Source organism: Condylostylus longicornis, unplaced genomic scaffold (assembly GCF_029603195.1).
Source record: "Condylostylus longicornis isolate FDR11 unplaced genomic scaffold, ASM2960319v2 ptg000185l, whole genome shotgun sequence".
Classification (NCBI taxonomy): Eukaryota; Metazoa; Arthropoda; class Insecta; order Diptera; family Dolichopodidae; genus Condylostylus; species Condylostylus longicornis.
Window position 1 is genome coordinate 55,241 of NW_026578153.1, and position 14,391 is coordinate 69,631.

The 14,391-nt window shown below is 30.2% G+C and overlaps 1 protein-coding gene across 10 annotated transcripts in view; it reads right to left on the bottom strand.

Annotated features, from left to right (window-relative positions):
* Window positions 1-14,391, bottom strand: part of LOC129616356 (uncharacterized) — an 85,954-nt gene that overhangs the window by 55,111 nt on the left and 16,452 nt on the right. For 4 of the 10 annotated variants that reach the window (XM_055531978.1, XM_055531981.1, XM_055531983.1 and 1 more), the window contains exons 2-3: window positions 6,163-6,259; window positions 4,592-6,085 (exon numbers count right to left, since the gene is read on the bottom strand). In XM_055531978.1, coding sequence (XP_055387953.1) covers window positions 4,592-5,953 — 1,362 coding nt within the window. In that variant the 5' untranslated portion in view covers window positions 5,954-6,085; window positions 6,163-6,259. Of the gene's footprint in view, window positions 1-4,591; window positions 6,086-6,144; window positions 6,260-13,934; window positions 13,994-14,391 lie in introns of those variants that run through there. The other 6 variants (XM_055531979.1, XM_055531982.1, XM_055531980.1 and 3 more) reach the window with 4 other exon arrangements.

Sequence of the window (14,391 nt, forward strand, 5' to 3'; positions counted from 1 at the left end):
ATCAATTATGTTAAAATGTGCAGGCAAATAGCCAAAAATAGAATTCAATAAAAAAATAACTACGAAAGGCATGCCAATTATAAGATTATGAGGTCTAGCAGTAATTACCCTTATGTGAATTGCTCTTACAATTACTAAAGATTAGGCGCTCCGAAGAGTACAATCAATGTAATAAGTACAATGTAATAATTTAAACAGAGTCAGTTGTTAGTGAATCAGCTCAAAAATGTTAAACTCAGAAACTCTTTTTAAAGATATTTGCAGGGAACTGAATAATAATATAAAATAGGCGCAAAATCTTTATTATAGTTCTGAACTTTCAAAACATATGGGTAACTCTAAATTATTGGAATGGCAAACCGTAAATGATATATTAAAAAAAACTCAGAAAATGTACAAGTCAACGAAAAAATATCGTAAATTATTTGGTAAATTCAGCTAAAATTGGAAATATTTTTAATATAAGTCATAAAATTTGCTATTGCGGAATGAATGAAAATAATACGCTTAGTATAAATATTTTTTTAATATATTTGGATATATAGATATATTAATTGAAGAAGTTTATGAAACTATTATTTTGTATACTTAAGTAGTAGGAAATCGTGTGCAAGCGATTAGGTTAATAATTCATTACGTATTGATCTTAGCCATTAGAATGCACAGTGTGTGAATCAAAATCACGAAAGGCGCTGAATTGCTCGTAAACGCGGGTGTACCATAGGGATCTCTACTAGGACAATTTTTGTATTTACATAAAATGAAATCAATAATCTATTGTATTTTATATGAAAGAAATAATTGTATTTTATACGTTATGAATCTTTGAAATTAAAGCTTCATATCAAAAATAAAAACAATGAGTGAATTAGAAAAAAACAAGTAAAAACGTTTAAGTCGGTATAAACCGACTCAATAATACCCTGCACTTTGACAATCTGAGTTTAAAACTTTGTTTTTGGAATATTTAGAGAAAACTTTTATTGCTAAGTGGCAATTACTTGAATCTGTCAAACTGCTTAATGGAAACTTCACCAACACTATGCCTGACCTGTAATTTGACACACGACTGTCGAGTTTCATGAATCTAGCCTTAGTATTTTTCGAAATATTTAAAATTAGCTTTCGAATCTCTATGGCAGCTACCCGAACCTTTCCACCAATTCTACTAAAACTTCAGAAATACATCTGACCTGAAATTGGACACACGACTGCCGAGTTTTATTAATCTATCTTTCATATTTTTAAAATATTTAAAATTAACTTTCGGAGTTGTAGGGCAGCTACACAAACCTGTCAAGCAATTCTACCAAAACTTCAGACATACATCTGATCTGAAATTGGACAATAACTTTCTTAGTTGTATTTCAGTGACACGAACCTGTGAAACAATTCTACCAAAACTTCAGAAATACATCTGATTTGAAATTGAACATACGACTGCCGAGTTTCATCAATCTAGGTAATACATTTTTCCAAACATTTAAAATTCACTTTCGGAGTTGTATGGAAGCTACCCGCACCTGTCAAGCAATTCCACCAAAACTTCAGAAATATATCTGACCTAAAATTGGACACACGACTACCGAGTTTCATTAATCTAGCTTTATTATTTTTCCAAAGATTTAAAATTAACTTTCGGAGTTGTATGGCAGCTACCCGAAGCAGTGCAGCGATTCCATTCAAATTTTTAGAACATATGTGAAATGCAATTGGACACATCTTTGTAAAATTTGATATTAATATTTTTATTACTTTTTAAAATATTTAAGAAAAACCTCTTTGAGTTGTATGGCAGCTATCGAACCCGTTGTCCGAAATGGTCCAATTACAATAGCAGCCGTCGTTGCCACAAAAGAAAAAACTTGTGAAAGTTTGGTGTCGATTGCATTATTCAGTTTTGAGTTATCGTGCGATTGGACGGACCTGTCTAAATCGACGCAGAGCTTTATGCTGAGCAAGAATATATATATATATATATATATATATATGTTCATACCGAAGACGATTACTTCAAATGATTACAAACTCCATACCAAAGTGAATATACCCTTCATCAAGTGCAGGTTATAAAAAGGTAAGCAAAGATATCACGGTAGCTAAACTATAATGGCCTTTGTAAAAATGGCTAAAAGCCGAGTTATTTGATATTTTAAAAACCAAAAAAGCACATTCTTATTAATTCCGCAACTATGATGTTGTATTAGTAAAATTCATAATATAATTAGTGGAATATGCACAATCCTATAAATATATATGTTCTTGTTATTGTGTGTTCCAATAGTAGATTGTATGTAGCAATCAATGTAAACAAAACAAATACTTAGTAATCATGTGAATTACAGTATAAAGCAATGTAGAGAACATTTCGTCGGCAATTTCTTCATGCCTCTGTAGCTCAGTTGGTAGAGTGTCCGCCTAGAAAGCGGTAGGTCACTGGTTCGAGTCCAGTTCGAGGAGAAAAATTTTTTAATGAATTTTTCTGCCTTTAACTCGTTCCTTTGATTACGTCATCCATCTGTTCTGCAGTTGCATGAAGAAATTTCCATTAAGTTAAATTATTAGTGTAATAAGCACATTCTTATTAATTCCGCAACTATGATGTTGTATTAGTAAAATTCATAATATAATTAGTGGAATAGGCACAATCCTATAAATATATATGTTCTTATTATTGTGTGTTTCAATAGTAGATTGTATGTAGAAATCAATGTGAACAAAACAAATACTTAGTAATCATGTGAATTACAGTATAAAGCAATGTAGAGAACATTTCGTCGGCAATTTCTTCATGCCTCTGTAGCTCAGTTGGTAGAGCGTCCGCCTAGAAAGCGGTAGGTCACTGGTTCATTTCCAGTTCGAGGAGAAAAATTTTTTAATGAATTTTTCTGCCTTTAACTCGTTCCTTTGATTACGTCATCCATCTGCTCTGCAGTTGCATGAAGAAATTTCTATTAAGTTAAATTATTAGTGTAATTAGCACATTCTTATTAATTCCGCAACTATGATGTTGTATTAGTAAAATTCATAATATATCTATGAAGTTAAAAGGCTTAAAGTGCAGTGCAATAAGGATATTTAACACATTATCGAATAATATCAAGAGTTGTAAGAAAATAAATTAGTTCAAAATTAGGTCAAAAAAATATGAAAAAAATTTTAGAAACTGAAGAAACAATGTGGTTTTTAGAAAAAAATAGTTTATAAAATTAGTTTTAGTTAAAAGTTCTTATACCCATTTTTTTATGAATTTTCTGAACTTAAAAAATCTGATGTGGTTAGCACATAACCGACCGCAATGTACAATACACATAGTTAAATGAAAGTGTTACAGAATATTATAAAAATGTCTGTAAATACTTTCCAATTTTTGGACATTAGTAAGCTTATAGGTAACATACCTAGAAAAATGTAAATTTGGCTTTTAGTGGAGTTTCGCTTTGTGCTACACGTTTACTTTTGGTACCCGTTTGTGCTCGCCGGTTAGTTTTGGTAACAACCTGAACTCGAATATTAAATTTCAAAAATTCCATCAATCCGTTCGGTAGATATGGTAAAAAATGTAAAATCGTCCTCAGACCTGTTTCCGAGCCCAGATCTTTCCAAAAAAATTATACGTTCATTGTTCTAATACGAAGAATTGAAATATTGAATTTTAATTAAATCGGATGATTATTATCCGTTATATACGCAAAAATGTATATCTGGTCCGTTATAAAAATTATACGTTCATTGTTCTAATACGAAGAATTGAAATATTGAATTTTAATTAAATCGGATGATTATTATCCGTTATATACGCAAAAATGTATATCTGGCCCGGAGTAAACGTTCAGTTGCTGATGCCTGATTTCTTTCAAAGGTTAGAAGGTTTTGCGGGCGGTCGAGCGATGCTTTATATGAAATTTCAAGTAAATCCGTGGAGTATTTTCTTCAAATTGGTCAAAAATGTAAATCAGGCCCGATAAAAAGTGCAGTTTCCGAGGCCTAATATATCCCAAAAGTTGATCAATCCGTGCCATGGTCGAAATAAACTTACATATAAAATTTTATCAAAATCGTTTCAGCCGAACTTTAGATACACGCCTGCACACACAGACCAACAGACCGACCGACTGATAGACCTACAGACCGACAGGTTGCTAAAAATAGTTTTTTTACACTTCCCTACCATGGAGAAGTGCATTCCCACTGAAAACTCGATATGCAAAATTTGTTGCCATCACATAATCTACCTATTGTATACACAATAAATCTACGTGTTTGTTCGAGATAGTCTGCTCAGTTTTGGTTACTTATGACTAGTTTGATCGAGTAAGTTGAACGCAAATAATTTTAATTTTAGTTAGAAGTGTCAATAAATTGTTTACTACAATTGTTTATCATTATATGTACGTATAAGTTGCAAAGATTTCAAAACAGCGTGTCTATAAAACGGAGTATGTAGAAGCTTAGAGAAATTAAAATGCGGTAAAACAAATTTGAATTCCCTGATATTTGCTATTTAGTGTCATATTTTAAACTGCGTCAAATAATTATAATAATGTAATAAATAAATACATGCAAACACCATTTCCATTAATTTTAGTACCTGTTTAACGCAAATATTTTTAAGATAATGTAATTTTTCGGGTAGAAAAAATTGTGTGTTATTCCTGATGGTTGTTACTATTTTGTTATAAAATGAGAAATAACAATCACTAGCGATTCTATTGCTTTTTATATTTTTTTTTTCTTTCGTTATTGAAAAGTAGAAATCGTTAACCTTATATCGCTTAAGAATTTTTAATTTTTCGTTATTTATGCACTGCACGTTAATTTTCTCAGATTGTCTTGTTTTCCACATGCGAATATCATTTAAACTAATTTTCAAAAATATTATCAAATGTTCATTTTTAAGTATTTGACAGTATATTTTAGTTATTTTATAATCAACATTTTTTAATTTATTACTAATTTTGATATTAAATCCAGCACAATTCACATGGAAGCATTTTTTTTTGCTCTGATAAAGAATTTCACTATAGCGACCGTTTTTCTGTTTGTCAAAATTACTAAAACCACAAATATTATATCGACTTTTATTAAGATTGTTATAAAAAATGTTTTTTTTAACACTGTTATGAATATCTTCTCTAATATCTTTTTTGTAGTAATACTTGTTTTCGATAGTTTTTCTTATAGAACAAATGATATTGCATGTTACATCTTTGTAGTTACTATCAATATTCGTTTTAATTTTAATATTATTAATATTATAACCGTGATTATAAATTTTAGAATTATTTTTATCGCTGTTGTTTCTTTTGCATCGAAAATCTTGATAATATCGGGAAACTTCCAAAATAGATTCCACTAGTGCAACTGCCTTAAAATTTATAATAAATTCATTGCAATTTTCATGAGTTTTTGTATTAAAGTAATAAACTAAAATGTTTATCTTAGTGTTGTTATAATCCCTGCAGCCAAACCATATAACTAGATCCAAGTTAATTACGAATTCAAAAATATTCACTTTTGTTCCTTGCGGTATTTGTAGTGAAAAGTTTTCATTCAGAATATCATATTTTGTTCGATACAAAACATTTTTAATAGCGTTATCTCTCAAAGTTTTATCAATTTTATTAATTTTTTCACAATTTTTCGATAAAACTATCGTTTGGAAATAGATTTTCACATTATTTTCTGTGATTAACACTGTATTTAAATTTTTACATCCATTTTGAAGTATAGAGGAAGATAAAATTGATGACGGCTTTTGGTTCAATTGGACAATTATTCTTAATTTTAATAAAATACCGTTTCTATTTACCGTTGCAACTTTTCCTAACCTGAACGATGTATTGTCTGTTGTAAGTGCTGTTGATAAAACAGTTATAATATTTGTCGTCCTTAAGACTCTTAGCCGTTCATAAACGGTATGTTGAGAAAGAACAGGCAGCATCACAAACATAGCACGCAAATTTCATGTACAAACACATAATATGAATAAGAATAAAAATTCAAGTCGATAACGATATTTTAAACGTTTGTATATCATGAGAGTGCCTTATTTCACTACCACTATTGGAATGCGAATGCTAATCTGCAACACAAGTTTTTTTTTAAATTCCATATATGTACAAAACTTTAAAAATGGTGTACATTTAAAAAAAAGAATACCTGCTATAACTTCACAAGTATTTTATATTGTTGATGTTTCCGTAACTTGATTGAAGAACAAAATGACAAAGTCTAAATTAAGAAGAAATTCTGCAGTCTGAAAACATAAAAGAAAAGTTCTTTAATTTATTGTATATTAAATGAGAGAAAATAATGCTGCTAATTTTTCAAACCTATTAATTTTGTGTAAATTTGGACTAAAAATATTAATATATATTGATCAAACAAGCGTTGGACTTTCATCTCAAGTTTAATAGAATATCTTACATCTCAAATAGATGTAAGATGCAAATAGTTTCAGGGATGATTGTTTGATCAATTTCCGTCAAAAATTGTACTGTTGAAAAAAAGGGTACCAGATCTGTGTCGTATATAAATAAACGGTTATAACTTCGGAACCACGCAACATACAGTTTTCGAGGTCTTGTTTGGCACGCAATTGATTGTTCTTTATTTTCAGTGTTGCAATCAATTTTATCTGATAGTTTTCCAAATAAAGCTCGTCAAAGTAAGAATTTTTGTTTTCTTGTTGAAGTTTTTTTAAAGAAATCGAAATTTGTCGAAAATTTATAACTGTACTTTTTTTCTATTTATTTTTTCAACTGTACAACCCTTTCAGTGAATCCATTCAAACGGGGATATCTTAGAGTAACTGTAATTTTTTTTTCTTTATAATATTGGGGAATATAGGGGCTTCACATAGACGCGTTACCTCATTCTATTTTGGGCCATGTTCTTAATTTCTGACCAACTTTTGTTCGTGCATTCTATTTCTTTCCGCATCGATCTTTTCCAAGTCATTCTTGGTCTTCCCACTTTTCTTTTGACACGTGTCGGATCTTGTTGTGCCATACGCTGTAGCTCTGCATTTGTAATCCTTCTCGCCTAGAAAATCCCACATATTATTCTAGGGCATCTGTTGGCGAAAACCTGTATTTTTTGTGATGTTGCTTTTGTTGTTAACCAGGTTTCGCTTCCATATAGCAGCACAGATTTAAGGCACGCGTCGTAGATTCTAGGTTTTGTATGCCTGGTAATGTGGGTTGATTTCTACAGTGGCCACAACCCAGCGAATGTACTTCTAGCCTTAGATACGTTGCTGTCAACATTGCACTTAGTTCCGCAATTGGTTGTTATAATGCTGTATAGGTAATTCAATTTATCTACCTTTCCTGTTGACGTGTCATCTATATATATATTTACGTGGTTTTGGCTTGTTGTGTTTACCTTCATTAGCTTGGTTTTCTCTTTATTTATGTTGAGTCCTGTCTTTCTGGCCTACTACTTCAGTTCGCTATCGCATCTTGCATATTTAATACAGAGTGTGTGAGCAAAGCTATGTCATCTGCATAATCCAGATCCTGCGGCTTAGCTATCAACCGCCATAGTATGCCGTTATGTATGTTGTTTACTTTTCACATACACCCATCTAGAGGGGTGATGAATTCTTGTCTTACGCCAACTTTAATGGGCGAAAACTGCACGTTGGTTGTGATAGAGTACCTTTATCGTATTGACAATTTTTGAATTCATATGGGAATCCTGTTTCGCCTGAGCGCGGTCGATATTTTGTCTCTTCTACTGTTTGTTTTAATATTAATCTTAATGTACTGACTGTTTGTTTTAATATTATTCTTAATGTATAATGGCATCACTTATTCCTCTCCTTGATATGATGATAAATCTCTGATTTATGGTTTTGTCTTCTGTTATTTTGCTGCTCTGTTCAATAGGCTCATTAGATTGATTTATTTCTTCGAAGTATTCTCCCCATCTATTTATTTGTTTTTGTATTGTTTTTAGTAATTCGCCCTGCTTGTTTTTGGTAAAACTTTTCCTACTCCAAATGCCAAACACTGAAAATAACTTCTTTACTTTAGATAGGGTATCGATCTCTCTGAGTAGCATTCTAATATCACTTCAATCAGTGGCTTGTTCATCCCGGGTAACTATTGTGCTATAGTATGCCCTCTTATCTCCTATGGCCACTTTCTTAACCTTTCTACATGTTTCTCTGTGCCTATATCTTGTTGCCATACTTTCATCTGTAAAATTTTTTTTTCATAATTGGTTGCTTAGTTCAATAGTGCTTTCTTTTCTATTTGGCTTTGCTGTCCCCAAGAGTTGCTCCCTTGTTTTTCCTTTTCATTATACGTCTTGTATATTTAATTCTGCTGTAGGACCTTCTCTTGCTTTTTCTCCTAGTTTTTCCACGAATTCTCTTCTTGTTTCTTCTGTCTGTAACTTGCACGTGTTTAGGCGTCTTTTTTAGTTTTGATGTTCCTGATAGCCACCAGTTTTATCTAGATATCTGTTGTGACTAGCACACGATCGCTTTGCGCATATGCCCACCTCCACGTTTTAACATCTCGTTTTCTCATATACAGATCGTTTTAAAATACGCTTTATGCAAATATAGTCTACTTTTTTTGAGTGCGGCCATCTGAAGATACCCAGGCCAATTTGTGTATATTTTTGTGGGAAAACATTAACCCTGCAATGACCAGGTCCTGCTGTTCAAACAGGGATTCAAGTCTTCCTCTGTTGTAATTTTTGCTTTCAAGCCCGTGAGCTGCAATCATCGACCAGCTTGGTCTAATTCCCATCTTAGCATTGAGGTCGCCCATATGAATAACTATATCACCTCTAGAGATTCTACACATGAAGTTTTTCATAGAATTCATCTTTCGCATCCTCACTTGATGTTTCAGTGTGGGCGTAAAATTGTACTATGCTTATGCTACTGATACTAATACTACATTTGAATCTATTTATTATTATTCCAATTGATATAGGTTTCTATAATAGCAGACTACTCTTAAACTTCTTGCAAATTATGAAACCCACTCTATACTTTTCCTGAGATTTCACTCCTGCTTGATTCCTTCAGTATATTGCTTGAAGATGTAACTATTTCGCCATACTCAAACCATCTTACTTCGCTTATTTCGAGAATACCTATTTGTTTCTCTCTCTACCTGATTTAGAGCCAAGATTAAGATCTCGACGCTTTTTGGCTCATTCTTACCCTACGCATCATGCCGAGTGTCTTTACAGTATTTTCCTTGTTTATCCATGATTGTGTGTTGGTTTCATGAATCTATTATACTCGTTAAAAAAGCGATTGGCCAGTGCAGCTTTCTATTCGATGCCTAATAATATTTTGCTCTAGCGGCAGCTATCGGCAAGTAGATAGGCTTATCAATTATTTTTGCGTGTTGCAATTGCTGCGAGGTTGATTAATACAACACAACTATGTACTGCCATGACGGATGTGGGTAATCATATATTATATTTCTTATCATTGTTTTGGGGTTATCTGGGATAAAACTTGAAAAAACTTTAAAAAGAGAAACAGTGACGTAATATCTTCCAAAAACAAAAAAAATCCCATTTAAAAAAAATAAACCAGAGGAAAAACTTGAAAAAAACTTTTAAAAACTTTATAAATATATAATAAAAGTCAAATTTCAGAGTGTTTATCAAACATAATCAAATATTGTTTGGTTATATCAAAAACCGAAAATTTTGGTTTTTTTGTTATAAATAAGTGTGAAACTTATAACATACATTTGTGAACCCATTTTGTTCGTATTTTTATTTTTAATTGAAAAGTTTTGAAAAAAAATTAATGTTAATAAAAAATTTATTTTTTAAAAATTGAACCTTAAGACATAATAAAAAAAACAAAGGTTTCGGCAGCTGTAAGATTTTAAAAGTTTTTAAAGCACTAAATTTTGCTTTACAAAACTTGAAAAACTTTAAACATTGAGAAAATGAAAACTTCACTTTCTCTCATTTTTGTTCAAAAAGATCCTTCGCATTCAAAAAATTTATAAAGTTCTCAAAGTTTTTTAAAACTTTCTTATACGAGACGAATTATTGTTATTGGTTATTAGTATCACGTTCTTATTAAAATTTGACTTACCAAGGTAATTTTATTTTGTCACCATGTTATACTAATATTGGATATTTTTTAAATTTTTTTATTAAATATTAATTTTATAGATTATTCGATATTGGATATGACCTGCCTAGCATTTGAACCCGGAATCCTTTGGTTGAAGGGCCGGTACCTTTGCCAATGCACCATCGGACAAATAACTAAAATTTTAATATTTTTGTTTACAAAAAGCCTTTAAAATTGGTATAATGGTTTTAGGTGTTTTATTTTTTAAAGACCTAATATTCAAATATTTTGAGGAATAATCTATTATGACTATATAATCTTTTCTCTTGAACTTAAAGTATCCGTCCCTATTTTACGATTTGTAAATTAACTTTTTACGATTTGTAGTATACGTCTAAATGATTAACAAATTTTCCATTTTGCAACTAAATAATAGAATATTAATACCTGGTATGTAAAACTGTTTAGCCCTATTCTTAGGACTGTAACGTACCGTGAATTAAATAATTCTTCATAAATAGTTTAAGTACGGTATTAATACGATTGCAGTACCGTCTCAGAGCTTTCAATACCTTTACATTGTATAAGATTTATATCTTCGATTTTTTCGATACCAAATTTGCTTTTACGTATAGAACGCATTTAGGAAAAATGTACAATGTGAAGGGCTTTTGTTAAATTTTTTAGAATGTGATACTTTGTAAAGTTTGCGTCGAAAGTGCATTATTGAAGTCACGGATATTGTATCGTAAAGAAAAAGGAATAAAAATTTTTTTATTAAAGAAAACGAGATCAGTTTCCATCATTAGTTAATTCTTAAATGATTTTAAATTATGCAACATACTGCCATCCTAATAATACAATTTATTTTGACTTTGCTAATAATGGATCATTTTTTGTTTCATCCTTGCTCCTATCTGCTTGTATATAAATTTCTACGTTTGGATAAATTTGTGACTTAATTTTGGTACATTTATTATTAATTTCTAATTATTTTCTAGACAGCTCGTATAACAGATCTCCCACCAGTTTTTCGGGTACATTCTAATTAACTCTATGAGAAAAGCTGACATTGGTGGCTAAATTTGAATTTTAACGCTTGGAATTTACGATAATCTTGATTTCGGCTACTGTATTCACAGTCAATTTTATTAGTTATTTTCGCATTTTTATTATTGCTTATGCTAAAATAATTGCCAAAAATTTTTATATTTTTTATTACTGTTATAATTTTTTTATTTTCTAGCAAATATACCTCTGATGTTGTTGGAATTTGTAGATTATTAACTGTATCTCCAATTCCTTCTTATAACCTGTTTGTAACTGTTAACGCCCAATATAATTGTATCGCGAAGCTTTCTTTTATATTTGTCATCATTTTACTAATTTTTTGATGTTCATCAAAACCTCGTTAAATAGCTCACCTTCCTTGACACCTGTTCCAAAAAAAAACGTCTGCTACACTTCATTTTTTTTTTCAGTGATTAAAAGTTTTCAAATGCTTCTTGCATTTTTGAAAGGGTTTTCTTTTCATCCGGGGTCAGTTTGAATGTGTTTAAAACCTCAACAACAAATGATCCGCAGGCATTCAGGAAAATGGCTACTTGGACCGCTGCACGTTTTGATGTTAATGCAATTGCTGCCGGAAATATTGTAGAGCTCTGGTCGAAAATTTTCTAATTTTCACCCAGATTACCACCTTTACTTTCAGCTCTTCCACTTTTTTAATATATTTCTTGTTACCGCTTATAAAAAATGCTAAACACTTCTTCGGTTTTCTACGTGGTCAATTTGATTTTCATAATTCTTCTAGTAATTTTATTTCACGGAATTTTTTCATAAAATTCTAACAATAATAAAAATTCAAATCTTTAAAGATTTAAATTACTTTGACCGAAAGGAAAATTTTTTTTATTTAATGTTACTTTTTCAACCGTTATATTCAAGGAATAATGATTTGTAATTTTATTAACAATTGTCATTATCATGATAGGCACAAGGCTGTTGTATTGTTTTTTATATCATTCTTTCGTCCAGCTTAATAAAGTACCTTAACATAGCAAGAGGAAGATAGGTATGAGTATATGCATACCATACAGTAGTGTAACATTATTGTGATAATTTCAAGTACTACTAATATATATACTTATATCACACAGACCATACCGATTGTAGAACCGAAAATTAAAAACAATCAATTAAGAATAATTTGTAGATTATTATGATCAAAAAATTGTATATCTGCACCGCCACTCATATAATTTTTTGCTGTAAAATTTGATTTAAGAATCATCTCTGAAATTATTGGCTACCTTATGCTAACGACCTTAAATACAATTTGTTAAAAAACAATATTAATAAAATAAGGTTAATTAAATTTTAAAACAATAAACCCCTTTAGCCCCTTAATATATTTTATATGAATTGCGAATACATTTAAACTGTTGGTTTGGGAATGATTTTAAGTGACGATTTATAAAATAGTAGATGATTAAATTAGATCGTTATAGATGCATATACAATAGTAATATTGGTTATAATTTTTTAATGATAAATTCAAAGCTTTAAATTTTTTTTATAATTGCAATTATAAAGAAAGCGGTAGGTCACTGGTTCGAGTCCAGTTCGAGGGAAAAAATTTTTTAATTTTTCTTAAATTCTAAATTAAAATAATGCGGTGGCCCTAAATAAATTTTTCGAAATGATTCAATCGGGTCAACTTCGATGTAACTCGTATTTTTTACTCAATTTATGTTCTATGGAAATTATTTTTTAATTTGAAAAAAAAAACTATTGAACTATTAGGTCCTTTTCGTTTACTTAATATTTTTTCATTTTTTTCCGTATATTATAAGAGAAATGAGCAATTAAAGTTAATTAAATTGCTCCTTTTTCTATAATATACGGAAATCAAAATGAAATTCTTATAATATTCAGTTCTTCGAACTGAAACCTTAAAAATATTTTTTTGCATACAATGTAGATCTTTAGTAATTAAAAACTTAACTTTTGCGGAGTGGTTCAAGTTCAAAAAAAAATTTTTGAAATTTATTTTAATTTGTGTATGCAAAAAGTATAAAAAAAAGCAATTCTTTTTATTCTGTGTATAGTCATTTGTTGCTCTTAGTTCTCCGTATATCTTGTAAGACTTAACAATAGATTTAAAAAAAATAATCATAACTTCAATTCCGAGTTGAAATTTGAACTTTTAATAATTTTCCAAAATTTCGACGAGAAATTTTAAGGTTTGACTAAATTTTTTATTAAAATGAAAACAGACAAAAACCTTCATTTCAATCATATTTATACTAGGTACTCAAAAACAAAGAAGAGTACCATCATTTATTAAATCTTAGAAATCAGAAGTTGGACAGACGTGATTCGAAATCGCATTCCTGTATTTTAATAAATAATTTAAGTATAACCAAAAAAATTTGAAAATTTGGCGTGGGTCACTTTTGAGGGTATGTTAAGTTGAAAGGAGTTATGGTTCTTTAGAAATTAGAACTTCACTAACAATGGCTAATCTTCATTAAAACGTAAAAATTAATTTTTCTACTATAATTCGAACCCATTTAGCTCAAATTTATAAGTATAAACTTATTTAGTACATATTTTTCTATGCAAAAGTGGACTTACAATAGAAATTCAAATTTTTAGATAAAAAATTTATCTTTCTTAGAGGAGCTCTGACATCTTTGAAGCCCAGCTATCGACTTCATTCAAAAGCGTACTCCTTGATCCTCTACTGAATTTAAAAGACAAAAAAAAAAATCCAAAAGGTGGCACCATTCTTATGGACCCTACCTTTTGGGCAGGGTCTTTAACTATTGTATTTTTCTTTGACAAAATTAAAGAATACCTTTTTTGAATCATGCCGGCTTGATATCTCACTGTCAACACATTTTGTGATTGGAGTCCCTGCCAAATTAAAAAAAATCATTACTGTATTTGCAAAAATTATCATTATTATTATCGAGGTGTAAAAATTTAGCTCTGTGAATTATTGCTGGTTTTATTTGGTATTATTCGGTATATTCTGGTGGTTCTAAAAGTATTTTAAATATAATACTAAATTTGAGCTCAATTGATACTATTTATTCTTGTAAACTTGTTACTTTTCCAATTTTAACCAATTTGTAGGGTTTTCCACAAGAATAAGCATATGAACCATATACATTGTGATTTGTTTAGGTCTGACATTTACAAAAGTTGCCATAAAGAGCAGAAATGGAGCATCACTTATTTCCAATTTTAAGTTAGCAAGCGAAATTGCTTTCATTTACGGAAAGATGTAACTATTTAGCTTGAAGTGGGAA